Source organism: Cololabis saira, chromosome 8 (genome assembly GCF_033807715.1).
Source record: "Cololabis saira isolate AMF1-May2022 chromosome 8, fColSai1.1, whole genome shotgun sequence".
Classification (NCBI taxonomy): domain Eukaryota; kingdom Metazoa; phylum Chordata; class Actinopteri; order Beloniformes; family Belonidae; genus Cololabis; species Cololabis saira.
In genome coordinates, this window is record NC_084594.1 from 21,717,122 (window position 1) to 21,736,160 (window position 19,039).

Below are 19,039 nucleotides of genomic sequence, written 5' to 3' on the forward strand. Positions count from 1 at the left end.
TAAAGGTTTTAATTTTGTCTTTGCAGCAACACCTTGGAAAACCCCTGATAAGATTGACCTGTATGATGTCAGGAGGAGGCCCTGGTACAGTAGGAATCATTAAAGCATGTTGGCATAATGGCCAGTATGTATCCAGGATTAAAGGGTTTTATTTGTTTATTTTCATTTGTCACAGGTACATCCAGGGTGCCTCATCCCCAAAAGACATGGTGATTCTCGTTGATGTGTAAGTACTTAACAATGCTTCATGATGTTTTTCTTGGAAATTTCAGGTGGGAGTTTACAGCTGTAACCCTCAAGGGGAAAGGGAAGAAGCACATTTAGTTGAAAGCTTGAGTGTGTTGCTCCAACTGTAAAGGGTCGTGCTTCGGTTCTCTAGACAAGGTTGAAAATGGATAATCTGAAAAATTGGAAGGCGTCCGGTAGGGATGGGCGGTATGGACTAAAAAATGTATCACAATCATTTCTGGCATTTATCCCGATAACGATAAAAATGACGATAAAAAAAACCTAAACTAACTAAACTACACCAATTAAATTGAATTAATAAAAAACAATTAAATTAGTACACCTGTACTGCAAAACTTCTTTCTTTCTTTCTTTCTTTCTTTCTTTCTTTCTTTCTTTCTTTCTTTCTTTCTTTCTTTCTTTCTTTCTTTCTTTCTTTCTTTCTTTCTTTCTTTCTTTCTGGCTCATTTCTTTCTTTCTTTCAGGCTCATTTCTTTCTTTCTTTCTTTCTTTCTTTCTTTCTTTCTTTCTTTCTTTCTTTCTTTCTTTCTTTCTTTCTTTCAGGCTCCTTCCTTCCTTCCTTCCTTCCTTCCTTCCTTCCTTCCTTCCTTCCTTCCTTCCTTCCTTCCTTCCTTCCTTCCTTCCTTCCTTCCTTCCTTCCTTCCTTCCTTCCTTCCTTCCTTCCTTCCTTCCATAAATCAGCTTTACACAAAAACGTCATGAATGGGAATTTATAGTTTTTATCGCGAGATGACAAATTCTTACCGTGGGGAATTTTTTTGACGGTATATCGTGAACGGTAAAATATCGCCCATTCCTAGCGTCCGGTCATTCACATCAAACATGACTTGTGCATTTATGGTACCAGGGACGAAGGGCCAAAGGGCAGAACTCAAACTCCATACATGGGGGGCGAGCTACATTATCAGGCTCTCCGTACCCTAGCACGTCATTGTTTGACCATGTGATCGTGGCAACACTTTCCTTTTGTGCTTCCTCAGGAGCGGCAGTGTCAGCGGGCTCACGCTTAAACTGATCAAAGCCTCTGTGATGGAAATGCTGGACACATTGTCAGATGATGACTATGTCAATGTGGCCAGGGTTGGTATCTGCTGTACTTTGTGACTCATGTAAAATGATTCTCCATCACACATCTTTCCATTTCTCGCACGCGATCTCAGAGTGTGTCTCCTTCTACAATTCAGTTTAATGAAAAGGCCGAAGCTGTGGTTCCCTGTTTCAAACATCTAGTCCAGGCTAATGTGCGCAACAAGAAGATTTTCAAGGAAGCCGTTCAACAGATGCAGGCTAAGGGCACCACGGACTACAAGTCTGGATTTCATTTTGCCTTTAACCAGCTCCTGAATGTAAGTGGAAAGTGATTTTGTTTGACTGGGTATTTACTCACTATTAAAGCATTCTGTGCACTGTTTTATTGTAACTGATGGATGATCTTATTATTTTTCAGAAAACAAATGTCCCTCGGGCTAACTGCAATAAAATAATCATGCTTTTTACCGATGGAGGAGAGGACAGAGCTCAGGACATCTTCATGCAATACAACTGGCCAAACAAGACGGTCAGTTTTATGACAGACACTCTCCTGCGCGTGAACAGGACACGTTGCACGGTCAAAGCCTTGCTCATTTTCCCTGCTTGTTCTCACAAAGGTTCGAGTCTTTACCTTTTCTGTGGGTCAGCATAATTATGATGTCACACCTTTGCAGTGGATTGCCTGCACAAATAAAGGTAAGATTTTTTTTTTTCTTTTAGAGCCTACGTCAAATACTGCAGAGTTGACCTGAATGGCACCAGACACACTTTTCAGAGGATAGGTTTGCAGCCGGTAGATCACTTTCTTTCCAGAAGAAAGAAGGATGGTGATGGTTTTTTGGAATTATTATTGCAAGTTGTTTGTTAAACCGCTGTACCAGATCAACATGCAGTCTTTTTCCTGGAAGCCTTCATATCTGCATTGACAATAAATACATAAATAAACGACACATGAGTTAACACTTTATTGACAGCCCTTTCCAGAATACTTGGCCCCTCCTTTATCTTGTTTAAAAAGAAAACTCAGACAATCAAAAACTTTTTGTGTTCTCTGGGAAACTGTCAATGCCTGAATCAGCTTGAAGATGAGCAAAAATTACAGGCAAGGCTCTAGAGTCTGTAAATATAGGTCAGATACTCAAGATTCCTTTGAGAAGTAGCCTGCGCATTATCTGCAAGATGAGACTTTTTTATGATGAGATTTTTATCCTGCAGCATGTTCACATAACAAGTAAATCATTGTTCAAAGAAGCATCTGCAGTGGTGGGAGCCTAATGCTGTGCTGTTTGTCTGCTTCAGGCATCAGCAACCTTGTTTGGGTGCACAGGGTCATAAAAAAAAGCCATTACATAGTGAGGAATAATGTAAAGAGATCTGCTAGCAGTCTAGCTTTAGGCTGTCGCTGGCCATTTTTGAATAAAACCAGACATTCATGTTGAGAAATTAGGTAATTTGGATGAGCTGATACAAGTTGTGAATCATGTGCCAACTTAGTTAGGAATCATTAAAGGAGCTTGAGGCAAGAATAAGAAATGAGACTCATTAGCGCCATGACGACCGTAGGGGTTACTGCAGCCAACAGCGAAGCCGGCACGGGAGACGTCACATCCGCAGGACAGCGCGGGAAATTCGGGCCCAGAATTGCAGAGCATTTTGCAGCACACAGCCTGTTCAAGGCAACGGAGAGATACACTAGAGGGCTCATTCTTTTTGGTTTGGAACGCTTCATCTGACATTATTACTAGAAAACTAAAAACGTATACACATTTTTTTCATAAATCCTGCCTCAAGCTCCTTTAAGAGAGATTATTAAATTGTCACAATGCTGATAATTTCAGCCTTGGTGATTTTGTTTTGTTCAGCCGAACGCACCAGTAAAATATGTAAATTTGACTTAATGGAGATTTATCTTTGTTATTTTGGAACAAAATAAACTTCAGACACTTTTGCTCAAGGTCACTTCCATGGAATGTTAATGACTTTGTTTGGTTTCATAAAAGGGGTTAATATTTTCAGCTGTTCACCCCTGACCATAATGTACAGCTTAATCTATAAAAGGCACAATTCTTCTGTGATAGAGAATCTGTGACAAGAGAATGTGTTTAACTAAAGAGTGTTTAACTACTTTGTTTAACTCTCTGCACTGAGAATGTGCCTTTTTTTTTTTCATTCAAAGCTGTTTTCTTTCGTGTGTGGGTGTCCTCATTATCCCGACTCTTATGCGCTGGATCCAAACTGAGTGGGCACTCTGACAGGGCAACGTGCCTTCTTGAGTGGAAAAAAAATCGCTAGTCATCTACTGAATGATACTTTAACATGAAAAACAGGACTTTATCCATAATATTGCCCCAGTTTTGGTTTGGATGTTTATTTTTATAAAAAAGTGGACTAGAAAATTTGAGCTTTTACATTTTGACTGAATTAAACATATACAAGTTTAAAGCTCATTAATATTCCTTTTCAAGTTTACTATCTGCTGGATTTGAATGTATGAGTCAGTGTTTTAGTAACATCTTGTCAAATCTGGAGTGTTTATAAGCTTCGTAACTGTTCTCTCTCTAAAGATGCTCACATATGCACCCTGTCTCTTTCTGTGTGTGTGTGTGTGTGTTTTTTCCCCCATCCCTCGCCAGGTTACTATTTTGAGATCCGTTCCATCTGTGCTATAAGGATTAACACCCAGGTGGGTTTTGTCTACTTTCACCGACACAGCTGATCCCCTTTCAGTGGTTGTGCCTCTCCTTGTGGCTTTCGCTCATTCTCGTCACCAGTTATGGCTGCGGCTGATGCTGGTGGTTATTTTGTAGCCGCAGACGGTCAGGCTCAGCGTTTCTTTTGTTTTTTTGTCAGGAGTACCTCGATGTGCTGGGGCGCCCCATGGTTCTGGCAGGCGGCGAGGCCAAACAAGTTCAGTGGACCAACGTCTATCAGGATGCTCTGGTGGGACTCAAAATGAAGCGAACATGTTTAAGATACAGAGAGAGAAAAAAAGCACCATCCGGACATTGAATTCTGAAGGGCTTTGTCTCTGCAGGGCCTTGGCATGGTGGTAACCGGTACTTTGCCTGTATTCAATCTCACCATGGACGGAAACTCACAGGTAACAAATCTCTTCAGTGCATTGCAGCGACTGCTTGTTTGTCTCCCTAACAAAAAAAAGAAGCAAATTGCACCAAATGTGACTGTTTCTTTCTTGTCTACATGACTGCTTCACCAGAACCAGCTGATATTAGGTGTGATGGGAGTTGATGTGCATCTTGATGAAATAAAGCGGCTGACACCCCAGTACAACGTATGTGTACGCGAGTCTCCATTTGTGCAGTTGACATGGCGGACGGAGCAGCGCAGCACCACACAGTTACTACATCTCCTCTTTTTTGTGTCTGAAACAGCTCGGGGCCAACGGATACATATTTGCCATTGATCCAAATGGATATCTGCTCCTTCATCCTAACCTCCAGCCAAAGGTGATGCATTTGCAGGTTGTGTTTTTTTTCTTTGCCTTTCATTTGCTGTTTCTTTCTTTGTTCTTTTTTCCACTGTTTTGTGTTCAACCCCTCTCAGCCTGTGAACCTCCCCGAACCCGTGACACTGGACTTCCTGGATGCAGAGGTGGAGGACAGCAATAAAGAGGAGGTCAGCACCAAGTGCATCCAAAATGATAACAATAATAAAAAAGAAAAAAACACTTCTGGTTTCAGGCGTTTTATGTTCTTTGCTGTTCTTATGTTTTAGTTATTTCCAGCCTGGTGAACAAATTTCATTTGCCTCAGGACAGCAGCGCTCAGCATTAGCACAGGTATCTGAAGGCCCGCATAACATTTATGTGAGTAGTCAGACCCACTTTGCCTTTTCACTTTGCAGATCCGGCGACAAATGATTGATGGAAGACCAGGTGAAATGCAGATCAAAACTCTCCTCAAGTCCATCGACGAGGCAAGTGAATTCTGTCATTTCCCCTCTTGACTGTAGCTTTCATACAGAGCAGTGATATCTCGAGCATGCACGGACTGACTGCAGCTGTAAAATATATTAATAATGTGTGAAAAGAACAGTTTTTGCTCCTGTGTTTGTTGCATCGTACGTAGCTTTATTGACTGAGGTACGATACAGTCTAACCTCCACTGGGTGTCATTGTGCACCAAGTGACTTACAATGCCATGCAGTGAGATGTCGAAGCAAGCTGTTCACAAAGTTAAAACTACTCAGATTTGTCATCGTCATCTGTACAACCGATTGGGAAATGGAAGGTAATAATCTAGCTGCAGGTTTTCTTTCTAGGTCATCTTCGTCCCCAGTTTTTAAAACTCTGAAATCAGTTCAACTGCCAGTCAAAATTACGTTTTTATGGCAGAATATTACATTGATGTTTGGCATGCTCTGTCAAAAATGGCCCAATATAACTAGTAAGACGTTCATGCTGCCATTCCTGCGGGTGCAAGAGGGAAGTGGTTCTCCAGTGCAGAAAAAAAAACTATATAATGGACATAAAAGCAACGAAAAGCCACAAAAAGCTTGGATAAGCAAAAACATTTGGAAGATGGAGAAACAGAAAAACAAATAAGACAGAAAAATAAATGTAAAAAACAGCATTTAAAAATACATCTCCTGCAGCATTCCTGCCTCTACATTCTCTCCGAAGCCCCGCCTACCACATCAGCGAGGCCATATGAGTGCACTTCATGTGTGGCAAGAACATGAAATCAAATTATTCACAGCAGCTGCCTCTGGCTACAGCTAGTAAAAAGCTAAGCTGTTGCCAACACTCAGCAGAGCTTCTCTTGCCTGTGTTTTACTGTACATTTTTTACATATTGCAAGGAAATGAAGTCCTAGATTGTCGTCCAGGAGAGAAGAGAGAGGTTAGCTGAGAATATAGTGGCCAGTTAGCGTTAACGCCACTTTATGTACCACCAATATACACCGATTCTATTTTAATGCCCCCACAACTTCTTAATTAACCTTGCTGTATGATTATCATTAATGTGGGATCATTTTGTTGTCATCTGCGAGCTGTACCACTTAAAAGAAAAGAAAAACACACATGTGAAATGTTTCCCATTAAGGCTTTCGAATACATAACTGAAACATATGATTCTTTCATAAAAGTATCAAACTAATCTTAAAAATATAGATAACAATTCTGCGTTTCCTTACAGAAAACACAAATCCCACAGCCTCATCCTTTAGAAGACTCATTTGCTCTTTAGATTACTTTCTGTAGTACCATTCTTAACCCTTTGAGTTGCAAAGTGATGAACTGAGATCTCCTTGGATTTCATATCGTGAACTCTGGTCAAACAGCAGATGCTGAGGAATTCACTTTTATTTTAAAGTAAGTTGCTTAAATACTTTTGAGCCCTTAAATATGGAGATACTTAGTGTTAAATGCCCTACTTTTGTAAAGGCTCTTAAATTAATGATAAAAGGCCACACTTTAATTACGTCTCAGTTATTTTAGTGCAGATTCATTGAGGGAGTGTACAAGAGATAAAAGCATGACAGCTCTGTCGTAGTCCAGATGTTTCTGGACTTAACTGTGCCATTTAAAACACTCCAAACACTAAACCGTGCAGGGGTCAGATCTGATATTCATCCTCTACACGCAAATAAACTAGGATGATGTTTTTGCTTGCTAAATAACTAGGCATAATTTGTAGGACAGAAAAAGAAAATAAAAAACAGAAATAAGAAAAGTGCCACAAACCTTTTTTTCATCCCAAACTTTATTCAGCAGAGGATACACACAATGTAAGGAACAATCTGCCACAAATACAAAGAAATAAATGGATTACAGAGAGCTTCATTGCAGTCATCAACGCTCAAAATCAAATGAGTCACCATTGAAGATGCTGACCCCGGGATGCTTTTGTGTTCAAACACAAGTCTCCTAGACCGTCTTCAAATGCCTCCTGTGTGATCGGATCCTGGAGCACGTCCATCTTTTGCTTTGGTGCAGGTTCCTTGTGATCGGCTCCATGAGGACACATTTCATTTCAAAGTCTGTACGGTACAATGGTGCGGGGTCAAGTCAAGGCATAAAACTGTAGTCTTGTAGGAGCAGTTAAGCTCTTAAGAACAGACATCTTCTTGTAATGTAAATTCTGTCTTTGCTATTTGGTGTGATTCATCTCGTCTTTTTCTTCTTCTGACATGATTTGGAGCAGCACCCACTTCAGAGGGTTTTGTTTGGATATATGTGGATTCTCCTTGATTTCCAAAGATTATAGAGCTTCTTCAACTCATGTGCTTTAACCAGCTTTAACCAGCAATTTCTCCACAAAAAAACCCATAATGACTCATAGAAAGACAACAGCTGAGAATTGCAGCAAAGTCAAGATTCAACACAGTCTGTTGGGTTTGTGAGCTAGGCTGTTTTCTCATGAAATGGTGTTAAATGTATTTTGGAACCAGGACTCAATTAAAATGAATTGGATATTAACCAAATAACAATGAATTGTATTTACCTGGACGGTAATAAAATTGTTTCTATAAGTGCCTTGAGAGGATTTTTGTAAATAATGATGATGTAAATGAATAAAGTAAAACAAGCCATCACTATTTATCCCAACCTTTTCAGCTGAAACTGGTCTCTTAAGTGTTCAAGATGTTTGATAACTGAAACCTTGAGCTTTTTTTGTGATTGTAAAATATCTAACCTGTTTTGCAAGAGAAGAAGCTTCGTTAATATGAGATAGTGATGTCATGTTAAACCAGTCTTCATGGTTATAAAGTGTATCTTCTGAGATTATTTGTGATCTGAGGGCAGTGATGGAGCGCTCTCCCACCAGCTTAAATGAACCGTACCAACCGACCAAACAGAACAGACCTCATTCTAAATTAATTCACAAACTAAAATATATGAATAAAATCTATCTTCTTAGATTCAGTACGAGGTCTGTACAGATCCCTGATGTGCTTTGTAGTAATATCCTCCCCTAACAGGCGTCAGTTGACTAATAACAGTTATTACCCCCATCAGAAAGCAGCCTGCGTATGTAAATGTGATGCTTAAAGAGTATTTTTCGGCCCGTGGGGGTGGGGTTTCTGTTACGACCGTTTTGGGGCCGGGTTTTTGAAGTACTCTCAGGTTATGTTTGTGTGTTCGGATCTGCGGTGATGTGGCAACCCCTTAATTAACGATCATATACAAGGATTTAAATCTTTGAAGTCTTGGATGAGCTTGTTAGATTAGCGGTATGCACGTTCATTGCAAAGAAAAAAAAAACAGTAGTGACTGAAACTGTGTCAGTAAGTGTGGAGAGGCTGAATATTGAGTCTCAAGCAGGAAAAGCCTGAGAAACAAAACATCACAACAAAAATCTGGTTATCTTCAGTCTTTTGACATCATTCATATATATGTCTTTGTTTTTTGTAGCAATACATTGATGAGGTGTACAGAGGTTACACCTGGACCCCTATCAATGGTACAGATTACAGGTGAGCTCTAACAGTATCAGAATCAGAAATGCTAACCAGACACATGCTGGATCAGATGGATGTAATCATTTTCTAAATCATTTTCTGTCTCATTCGTATGTTGGGATGCTGCCACCTGCAGTCTCGGCCTGGTATTACCTCTTTACAATGAATACTTCATCCAGGCAGACCTGAGTGATGTGATGTTGCAGCTCCAGTGTGAGTATGGCGAGCCAGTTAGCTCATTGTCATATACCTCAAGATGTGAAAGAAGCATCTCCCACTCTCTCTATGTTCCAGATATGCAGTCTCTGCTGCCCAGCTCATTTGAATCATCGGGACACGTGTTTCTGGCACCGAGGTGGCCTTCTTTATGTCATATGTTTTCACTCTTGAGTAAAAGAACAGAGCTCATTTATGCTTTCATCCCTGCAGGGAGTACTGCAAACGTCTGCAGCTTTCTGACAACAACACGCAGTTTTTGCAGAACTTCCTCTCTCTCATGCTGGACATCTCCCCAGAGTCTGATGAATGTGAGTGCATTTACAGAGTGCAGTATTTCACATTAGGTACCACTCCTGCAGACGCACACAGATGGGATAATCGGCTCTTGTTTATTTATTTATTTATTTGTTTTGTTTCTGCAGGTGACCAAGGCCTCATCCACAATCTGATCTTGGATTCTAGGCTAATTGGGCAGCTCGCCTCGCGTGTATGGAAGAACAAGGATCTGAATGCGTAAGTTGGCTTGTTTCTTTCCTGTCTCTACGACACAAAGCAGTCACTGACCGTATAAATGAATTGCTACAGGTACGGCTTCCTGGCTGTATTTGCATCCACAGACGGAGGAATAACCCGAGTTTTTCCTAACATGTGAGTGCGATTACATCATATGTCCATCAAACATGGCTGTGGAGACAGATGGTCTGCTTGAACATGCCCAGTATTGTGGTTTTGCCTTTGCCCAGAGCTGCTGAGTTGTGGGATGAAGATCCCGAACCCTTCAATTCCAATTACTACCGACGAAGTCTGGACAATAGGGGCTACATGTTCAGACCTCCATCAAGACCCAGTGAGTAACAGAGCAGAGACGCTCATGAGTATCGGCCAGTAAACAGGAAACTCAGGTGTGAGCCAAACATGTCAAGCTGCGTCGGCAGACATCCATAACATTTCAATCTTTTCTCCTTCATCCTTTTCCTCCTCCTTTATTGGTGTAAAACGTACACAACATTAAAAGAAAAATCAATTCATGACAAAGTTAACACAATGTTTCACAGACTAAACCTCACTGAAGCTATAGATTTTTGATTTCTTAAATGCTTTCTTTATTACAACCTAGACTGATGGTTAAGATGACAGACAGGATGTCAACTCACGTGTCAAGTAATTGACAACCAAATACAACCAATCAGGTGCAGTGGAAAAAGAAAAGAAAACCTTTTCCTTCTTGTTTTTCGGTGAAACATAGGATTTTATGGTCCAGAACAAGTAAAAGGTTTCACTTCTGGTGAATATTCATAACGATGGGACGAGCTCATGTGACGCCTAATGAGGCCTTTCAACTAAATCTCTTTGTGGCAGGCTGCAGGATTGGGGCGTGGTGGCACGAGGTTGCTACACTCTTTTTTTATTGTACAGAAAGAAATTAACAAATTTTTTATTTTTTATTTTATTAGTTTGCACACAATAAAATTAACACTTGCAATCAAAATAGTAAGACAAATGTGACAGGAGAAGTCAAAAAGCCAACAGGCTTATGCAACAGACCTCCCCTCAATTTAGGAAGTAAAACAGTAATTACAAAAAATCAAAAAACAACAAGACGAAGACTATAAACAAAAACAAAGAAGGTTTGACTACATAGTTACAGATCATCAACACACACAAAAAAAACAACCAAACAAACAAAAAAAACAACAAAAAAAAAAAACAAAGAAAACTTGACATTTTTTAAATGTGAATTAAATGAGATGATACATTTCTTTTAAAAATCTCTAGAGAAGCAGAGCTTTTGATAATGTGAGATTTGGAGTTCCATATCTGTACACCGCGATATCTGAGGGAAAACTGGCCGTGTTTAGTTTTATAAAAAGGAAAATGAAAATGATTAACCTGTCTATATTATAAATATATATTATATATATAAATGTCTATATTTCTTTTTCTACAACCACCACCTCCCCATCCCTGACCATATGTACCCCATATTAATGATTCATTTAAGCTTCTGTTTACTTGACTTCAGATTATTTTGTCCCACATTTTAATCCCAATGTCAAAATGGTCCGGCATGTCAGGAGTTCTTACGTATGTCTTTTCCGGACAGCCTTGGATGACCTCGGAGCAGAAAACGGCACTGTTGGAATCCTGGTTAGTTCGGCTGTAGAGGTTAATCTTGGGGGCAAACTCCTCAAACCTGCAGGTAAAAACATTTGAACCTGGAGAATTTTTTTGATTCCAAACCATTTTCAGTTATTTAATCTCCCTCTGTTCTGTACTATTTGTTTATTGTGTCCTACCACACAGTGGTTGGAGTGAAGCTGGACCTGGAGGCGTGGGTGGACAAGTTTAAAATCCTGGCCAGCAACGTGTCCGACAGTCGACAGGGTTTGCACAAGGTACGTTAAAATATTTAGGTTTTTCATCATTAATCCTCTTGTTAAGCTTGAATTGAATCATCAAAGCCTCCAATGATTTCACCAACCCTCTTCATTCAACAGTGTGGACCATCCAGAAGCTGTGAGATGGACTGTGAAGTGAACACAGATGTAAGACCTGTTCTTCATTTTACTGTCACACCAGGTCGACTGTGGCAAACGAGAGCAGTTCTATACGCACAGATAAAATAAATCCATGTGACACAGCTGCAGAGCATCCTCATGTATAGGTTTTGTCTTTTTGAACTTGATGTCACTTGGTTTGTAGATTTTTATTGTCTAGTGTCCTTCTTGCTGCTCCATATCTTCACCACAAACCGATCACCAGTCATTTAAGGCATTTTGGGTAATCTAGTAACAAGACACGCTGAAAGAAATGAAATCTGAATGAGGTCCTGCACAAAGACTGCTTGTCTGCCGCCTGTGGACAGAATATTATGGGCTTGTCTATTTTTTCCCCATTTGTTAATGTGAAACTTTGGATTTTCTGTGTTACACACAACGTGCCGTACATCCTCTGTAGGACCTCCTGTGTTATCTCATTGATGATGGCGGGTTCCTGGTTATGTCCAACCAGAGAGACCACTGGAAAAAGGTGTGTTGTTTTTAATGCCTCCTTCTGTCCAGTAAAATTACGTTTATTGCTTCTTCTTCAAAGAGTTAAAACAATTAAAGAGATTAAACAACTAGATTTTTGTCCAAGTTGATGCAAAACCACTGGAGTTGTTCCCCTGGTGTTCCCTTAAATGTTGCATGAATGCGTTTCCTTTCATCCCATCTCAGATTGGTTTCTTTTTTGGGGATGTGGACCCTTACCTGATGCACGCACTCTACAACAGCTCCATCTTCACTCGCAGACAGTCCTTCGACTACCAGTCTGCATGTGAGCCGGTCAGCAGCAGCCACACGGGCGCCGCACCAAGAGGCACCTTCGTGGTGAGCGACAGCGTCAGACTCGGAGCGTTTCCCATGATGCAGTTGGATTGTGGGTTCCTTTCTCAATTGTTTTTTCGTTTCTGCAGCCGTCCATCGCAGACCTCTTGAGCTTGGCCTGGTGGACGTCCACGGTGGCGTGGTGAGGCTGTTTTTACACTGATCTAATTCAAATGCTCATGCTGTGTGAAATGTAATTAACCCATATTTTAAAAGAACACTGAAAACATCAAATATTGAAAGTAAGGAGATTTACCGTCATGCAAAAAAATAAGATAATTTGAAAGCAGCAGTACATCCTAAAAGAAGAAAAATTTATGACGGGATTATGTTTACCTAAATGTATAACCTCCTCTCCTGTGAACCCACTCTCCCTCCGCTCAGCACCGTGGTGCCAGCACTCTTTCCAACTTCACCCTTACTCAGGCAGTGAAATTCAGGAAGTAGTGCAATAGCTGAGCTCTGTGACCTGCTCTCTTGATCTTATGCCCACTAAACTGTTCAAATATGTTTTTAACTGTATTGGTGATGATGTACTCAAAATTGTAAATACCTCCCTACAGTCTGGAATCTTCCCCTCAGCTCTCAAACATGCTATTATAACACCATTGATAAAAAAGTATAACCTTGATCCAATTGCTGTTGAGAACTACAGGCCCATTTCAAACCTTCCATTCCTGGGGAAAATTCTGGAGAAGGTTGTCTACCAGCAATTACACAGCTATCTGTCATATAATAGCCTGTTTGATGCCTACCAGTCTGGTTTTAGATAAAACCACAGTACAGAAACTGCCCTGGTCAGAGTTATCAATGATCTGAAAATTAACACAGACAACCACAAAGTTTATATTCTGTTACTTCTCGACCTTAGTGTGGACCACGTCATTCTACTTCAGCGCCTTGAACAGTGTTATGGCCTCAGAGGCCTCAGTTCTGGTTTTCATCATATCTAAGTGGTAGATCTTTCTCTGTTTCGGTTGGCAGCTATGAATCTGATAATGTCAGCATTCAATATGGAGTCCCACAAGGGTCAATTCTAGGTCCTCTACTTTTCAATTTGTATATGTTACCACTTGGGTCCATCATTCGGCATCATAATATTCAATATCATTCTTATGCTGATGACACACAATTATATGTGTCTGTTACTGCCAATCATTTGAGCCCAGTCAATGACCTCATTCAGTACATTACAGATATCAAGTATTGGATGGCAACACACTTTTTACAGCTAAATGAAGAAAAAACAGAGATTCTTTTAGTTGGTCCAAGTGCTCTGAGGCAACATATTCTCCCTTTGTTAACTCATCTGTCAGTAAAACCTTGTGAGCTTGTCAAAAACGTGGGTGTTATTTTAGATGCTGATCTTAACTTCCAGAATCACATAGCTAATGTCTCCAGGACTGCCTTCTATCATCTCAGAAATATATCTTAAGCAAGATGCTTTCTGTCACAAGACTCTGAAAAGCTGGTTCATGCCTTTATCTCCAGTAGATTAGATTATTGCAATGCACTTTTTGCAAGACTAACAAAGCAAGTGTTACATAAACTCCAGCTTATTCAAAATACTGCAGCCAGAATTCTAACAAAAACCAAGAGGTATGAACACATCACTCCTGTTTTCACTGGCTCCCTGTTAAACAAAGAGTAGACTTTAAAGTACTTCTTATTGTCTTTAAATCTATGAATGGCTTAGCTCCCTCCTACATGGCTGACATGCTGACCGAATACATACCGGACAGATCCCTTAGATCATCAAATAAGAGTCTTCTCATCATACCTACAATTCACACTAGATCTGCTCATGGTGCTTTCAGTCACTACTACACTCTCTGGAATTCCTTGCCGCAGGAACTAATGGCCCTTTTCCACTAGTACCTACTCAGCTCGCTTCTACCCGCCACGCCCCCGTCTTGCGCTTTTCCACTACGGGCCGAGGCGGGTGGAGCCGCGCCAAGCAGATACTTTTCCGTACCGAGGCTGCCGAGGTTCTAACCCTAAGCGTGCTGAGTCGGCCCTGGATCTGACGTTATCACCCTCCACGCCACTGATTGGTCGGGGGGCGGGGCCGTCAGACTTTTGAATCAGGAAGCGAGAGTCAGCGCGAGAACGACTGGCGTTTTTATTATACAGCGCAAACGTCTGTTTGGTGATCCAACTCTGAGGTGCAGATGTTCATAAACCTGGTGGCTGACGATAATATTAAAAAAGAGATGTAGACGGGCGATAAGGAACGATCAGATCCACCAGGCGCCCTGTTTCTTCTCAGCCACTCGCGGCTTCAGAGCCATCTCAGAGCTCAGCGCCGACACAAACAAAGGGGTTGCACAATCGAGTACGTCACAGCAGCTTCACCCCGACCCGCCCACTTCTCACCTGGCTGTCGAAAAACAAACGAGGACAAAGCGGGTGGAGCCGGGGCGAGTCGGGATGAGTAGGTACTAGTGGAAAAGCGCCATAAGGTCTGCTCCAACAGTGCCCTCTTTCAAAAGCAGACTAAAAACGTACCTTTTTGCACAGGTGTTTGAGTAAATTCTACATGATTGGCTGAGTGATAGCATTTTTGTTATAATGGAATTATTGTTGTTATTGTTGTTTTTCTCTTGACATCCTTTTGTATGTTTCTGTTATTGTAAGCCCGTAATTTGGTTTGTTTGTTTGTTTATGTATTTGAGCACATTGAGTCCATGCTCGTCGTGTGAAATGTGCTATATAAATACATTTGCCTTGCCTTGAACAGTCCATAAACATATGGGAGCTGTAAAATCAGTTGCTGGAGTTTTGGGAGAAGAATCTTCTCCTGTTTTTGTGTAATATAGGATTCCAGCTTCCTTATCCTCTTTTTTATGCAGTTATGTTCTAAATGTAGTTAGTGCATCATGTAGTTTAGTAATGTCCTGCTGAAAGACCTTTCCAAACATGGGGGCATACGTTGTTATAAAACCTGTATTAACCTTTTAGCATTGATGCCCGTTCCACAGGCGCTAAACAACCTCCATACCATTAGAGGTGCAGATTGGTAACAAGCTGGGTTGTCCCTCTCATGTTTAATCAGGAGGATGTGGTATCCAATGTTGCTGAAAAAGGATTTTTAATTTCAATTGGACTGACTAGAGGTCAGTTTTGCACTTTGCCTCGGTTTATTTTTAATGAACTTTCACCCAGAGAAGATGAATTATGTCTTTGCAATTATGTGTTTGGTACCTTAATTCTTAAATTTTTTCCCCAATTTGTATATAGTTTTGCCCATCTCTGAGGTCCTTTTTTTCATACTAGATCATATCATTGACTTGTTGCCAATTAATCACATTAGTTTCTTATTAGTGTCCCATCTCCTTTTGAGCTGTATTGCTGCTTAAAATTCAAATGAGCTTAGATTTTTCATGAAATTCTAAACTGTTCGAAACAGAACTTCTTGAGCACTATATTTTTATTACTGTCTCTTAATTTCCGCTCATTGGATCTGATGCATGTTACCAAAATGGTGGCGTTTCTTCTCTGATTTATTGCTGTTCTCAGCGTGAGCCTCATGTCTTTCTCAGGTCTGTGATCCAGCAGCTTCTGTTTGGACTCGTCTACAACAGCTGGCTCTACCAAGGTTAAGCAGTCTGTTTGTGGACGTGCATGAACACTTTTGACACAGCAAACTTCTTAGTTAGAACAACTTTCAGTGTCATAAGTACATCAAATGTGGTTGCTACTACAAATATGGCTAAAAGTTTATTGTAAATGTGTCTCTCAGAAGATGTACTTGTCAAAGGCTTTGAGACAAAAGAAAGCAGCTGTGTGACCATCCAAAGCCAGTTCTACTTCACCAACACCACAAACTCCTACAATGTGCTGCAAGACTGCGGCAACTGCTCACGGTGGGTGTTTTCCGGAGCATCAACAGTGTGCGTCGTGTTTATATCCTCAGGTCTATGTGGAGCTGGCTAACCGTCCATCATTGTCCTGCAGGCTGTTCCATGCAAAACGGATAGAGAACACCAATCTGCTCTTCGTGGTGGCCGAGACGTTGCCCTGCAGCTCCTGCGAGATCGAGAGGCTGACGCAGGTCAGGACAGAGTGTATCCTTGCTGTGCTCACGCGCACATTCTGACGTACCCTCCAGTGTGCTGAAATATGAAAGTGCCTTTCGAAACTTCCTTTAACTTAAAACAAACAGTTCAGGAGGAAAATCCGTGTGAAGTACTGAGTAATGCCCGCTATCGAAAAGGCCCACCTTCCTGCTTTGACTACAGTGCCTTAGTGAGTAAATACTCAGAGCTTTACAGGAATTCTGATTGTGTCTCGGTTTTGGGCTCACAATAGGACAAAACAGTAACATTTATCCTGACGGTGAAACTGTATTTCTAAAAAAAAAAAAAATCTTTTCAACAAAAACGATTTCCATCATCCACAAAAACACGCAAGAATCAGCTCTCAGTCAGTTTGAAAAGTATAAACAAAAAATCTTTTTGCTAAAATTGGCAAAACATTGTCTTGATGTCGGTTGCTCAACATGCCCCATTGCAAGGTCAAGATCAAGACACAACTTCTATTTATAAAGTGCTGACACATCCACAAGCTTTTTCTGTTTTTCTTTTATTGCATTTGCGGGGAGAGATTTACTATTCACTGTCTTTGCAGGAAAACACGTCAGAGTGTGGACGGGCTCATTATCTGCAGGCCTCGACGGGCGTTCTTCTCTTCATTCAGCTCCTTCTGCCATCCTTTCATTTCTTACACGTGCAAACACTTTGACACGTTTCACCTCTTCGGGTTTAGGCTCGGATATGCTGAAGATCAGATCAAACGGCGACTGCAAATGTTTTTCTTCAGTGATCTGCTCACATGCGCTGTGCTTTGAAGGAAAAACCCCGGGTCAGCTCTCAGTGTTTTTTTTGCCTTATTGCTTATGCATTTCTTAGGTGTTTCAGGGCTCGAGTGTAAAATATAGGAAGAGAATGTGTTTAGTGTGCATGCTACTAACACTAGGACAAGCATGATTGACTTTTGTATTTTTTTTTTCTTCACATTAGCTGTAACACATTTTTTTTAAATAAAAAGTATAAAAGTCAGGCAGGCGATTGAAATGTACCAGTATAAGGCCGGTGAATAATCAACCAGCAGGAGCAGACGTCAGTCAAAAAACTGATCTAAAAGACCTATTTCTTTGTGTTTGCTTTGTATTTTTTTTAAGAGATAGGGAAAAAAACACTACCACATTGTGGAAAGTCGTGCATTCCAGTTTTACATTTTGTAAAACATAACAGCAGTTGCGTGTTTTCGATGGCCCTCTTAAGCTTTTAACTGTTTGTATGGAAACCTTTTAAAGGCATTTTAACAATCAACACTTTCACATCCTTCACTGCCTGTAAATGAAAATAAAAAAAAAAAAGAAGACAACTCTGCAGCTGTGTTAGCACCAGACTCCCACCTGTATATTTTTCTTAGATGCTGCTTATGGAAATGTTGCTTTTGTTGCTTAAAATGACTCCTTTGTGCCTGTTTTTGTTCGCATGCCCGGCCCTCGTAGATGTCTTTTCATGCGCAGTGCAGGACGCTCCTGGAGCTACAGTCGTTTTTATGTGATGATATCCGAGCCTTGACCTCACATTCACTCCAGTGTCCTTCGGCCCACCTCTGACCTTTTGACAGTTTTAGCATTGTAAACTGTGTCATACATGAACAGACCCCGAATTACTTCCTTCTTCTCTTTTAATCACGCCTGTGTCTTTGTAAGTCTTTGAGTCAAACCATATTTCTGACAGAGCTTATCCAGGCTTATATTTTACCCCTAAAACAGTTTTTTCTCAGAGCACTTTGTCAGATGATGCTAAAAGCAAATAAGAAAACTACAGACTTTAATGACACATATCAGTGAAGTTTCTTTGTCTTACAGGATTGGCTGTGTTTAACGCTTTCACACAGGCTTGTTGTGATCTTAAAGTGCTTCCAGTCCACTTAGATGTCATGAGACAAGTCGAATCAAAGAGCAGATTTTGTAAAGTAGTTTTGAATTCATATGCACTGCAATATTTAGCAGTTTTGCACATTGTGCAAAATGCTATGATTTATTCTAGCAGTAAAATTAATTTTAAGTGAAGAGTAATTTAGAAATATTAGTGTATTCTTCTTGCACAAAACATGTGCACACATCAGTTTGATTGACGGGAAGCTCTTTTGGCCAGTTTTTGCATATTTGCATTGCCATTGTTTGTCAAATCTGAATTTATGCACTTACGTATGCTTCTGTGTGGGGAATGTAGCTTCTGAACAGCTGTCGGTCTTAACATAATGTTGTCAATATGCGATGCTTTTTGATCCTTGGTCCTGATTCACCTGAGTGGGAAGATTCACTGTGGCGGAGCATTTCTGTGTCATCATGTGTGCATTTTTTCTGACAGAAACCGGAGTTGAAGGTTTGAACAAAAGTTGAAAAGAAATTTGATTCGAAAAAAAGCTTTTCAGTTTGTTCTTTGATAGCAGCAAATACAGCACATGTAGTTTCGAGATATGAGTTGTTAGCCATGTACCGAACCCCCCAGCCTGGGGGATCAGAGGCCAGAGTTGAACGTTGGTGGATTCATTTAGTTGTTTAGTTCAAAATTTTGTAGATATGTGAACCCAAGCTGGCTTTTTTTTTCTTTTTCTTTTTTTTCCCAACATCTTGTCTCGCCAACAGTCCCAAAGTTGTAAATGTTCCATTTAGGGTGAAGTAGAAAAAAAGACAGTCTTTCTGTTGACATCAATGGAAACATTTTT

At 40.6% G+C, this 19,039-nt stretch overlaps 1 protein-coding gene across 4 annotated transcripts in view; it reads left to right on the forward strand.

Annotated features, from left to right (window-relative positions):
- The window catches only part of LOC133448562 (voltage-dependent calcium channel subunit alpha-2/delta-2-like), a 43,116-nt gene extending 24,077 nt beyond the window's left edge, over nucleotides 1–19,039 (forward strand). Inside the window, exons 8-38 of one of the 4 annotated variants that reach the window (XM_061727216.1) lie at nucleotides 27–84; nucleotides 176–226; nucleotides 1,230–1,329; nucleotides 1,434–1,595; nucleotides 1,697–1,807; nucleotides 1,899–1,977; nucleotides 3,915–3,964; nucleotides 4,132–4,221; nucleotides 4,316–4,381; nucleotides 4,499–4,573; nucleotides 4,674–4,763; nucleotides 4,846–4,917; nucleotides 5,146–5,217; nucleotides 8,659–8,720; nucleotides 8,842–8,918; nucleotides 9,000–9,060; nucleotides 9,135–9,232; nucleotides 9,347–9,437; nucleotides 9,510–9,572; nucleotides 9,668–9,771; nucleotides 11,029–11,124; nucleotides 11,229–11,320; nucleotides 11,423–11,470; nucleotides 11,883–11,954; nucleotides 12,143–12,295; nucleotides 12,382–12,434; nucleotides 15,835–15,890; nucleotides 16,035–16,158; nucleotides 16,250–16,359; nucleotides 16,458–16,540; nucleotides 16,922–19,039. In XM_061727216.1, the coding sequence (XP_061583200.1) occupies nucleotides 27–84; nucleotides 176–226; nucleotides 1,230–1,329; nucleotides 1,434–1,595; nucleotides 1,697–1,807; nucleotides 1,899–1,977; nucleotides 3,915–3,964; nucleotides 4,132–4,221; nucleotides 4,316–4,381; nucleotides 4,499–4,573; nucleotides 4,674–4,763; nucleotides 4,846–4,917; nucleotides 5,146–5,217; nucleotides 8,659–8,720; nucleotides 8,842–8,918; nucleotides 9,000–9,060; nucleotides 9,135–9,232; nucleotides 9,347–9,437; nucleotides 9,510–9,572; nucleotides 9,668–9,771; nucleotides 11,029–11,124; nucleotides 11,229–11,320; nucleotides 11,423–11,470; nucleotides 11,883–11,954; nucleotides 12,143–12,295; nucleotides 12,382–12,434; nucleotides 15,835–15,890; nucleotides 16,035–16,158; nucleotides 16,250–16,359; nucleotides 16,458–16,540; nucleotides 16,922–17,035 (2,633 nt within the window). In that variant the 3' untranslated portion in view covers nucleotides 17,036–19,039. Of the gene's footprint in view, nucleotides 1–26; nucleotides 85–175; nucleotides 227–1,229; nucleotides 1,330–1,433; nucleotides 1,596–1,696; nucleotides 1,808–1,898; nucleotides 1,978–3,914; nucleotides 3,965–4,131; nucleotides 4,222–4,315; nucleotides 4,382–4,498; nucleotides 4,574–4,673; nucleotides 4,764–4,845; nucleotides 4,918–5,145; nucleotides 5,218–8,658; nucleotides 8,721–8,841; nucleotides 9,061–9,134; nucleotides 9,233–9,346; nucleotides 9,438–9,509; nucleotides 9,573–9,667; nucleotides 9,772–11,028; nucleotides 11,125–11,228; nucleotides 11,321–11,422; nucleotides 11,471–11,882; nucleotides 11,955–12,142; nucleotides 12,296–12,381; nucleotides 12,435–15,834; nucleotides 15,891–16,034; nucleotides 16,159–16,249; nucleotides 16,360–16,457; nucleotides 16,541–16,921 lie in introns of all 4 variants that reach the window. The other 3 variants (XM_061727217.1, XM_061727215.1, XM_061727214.1) reach the window with 3 other exon arrangements.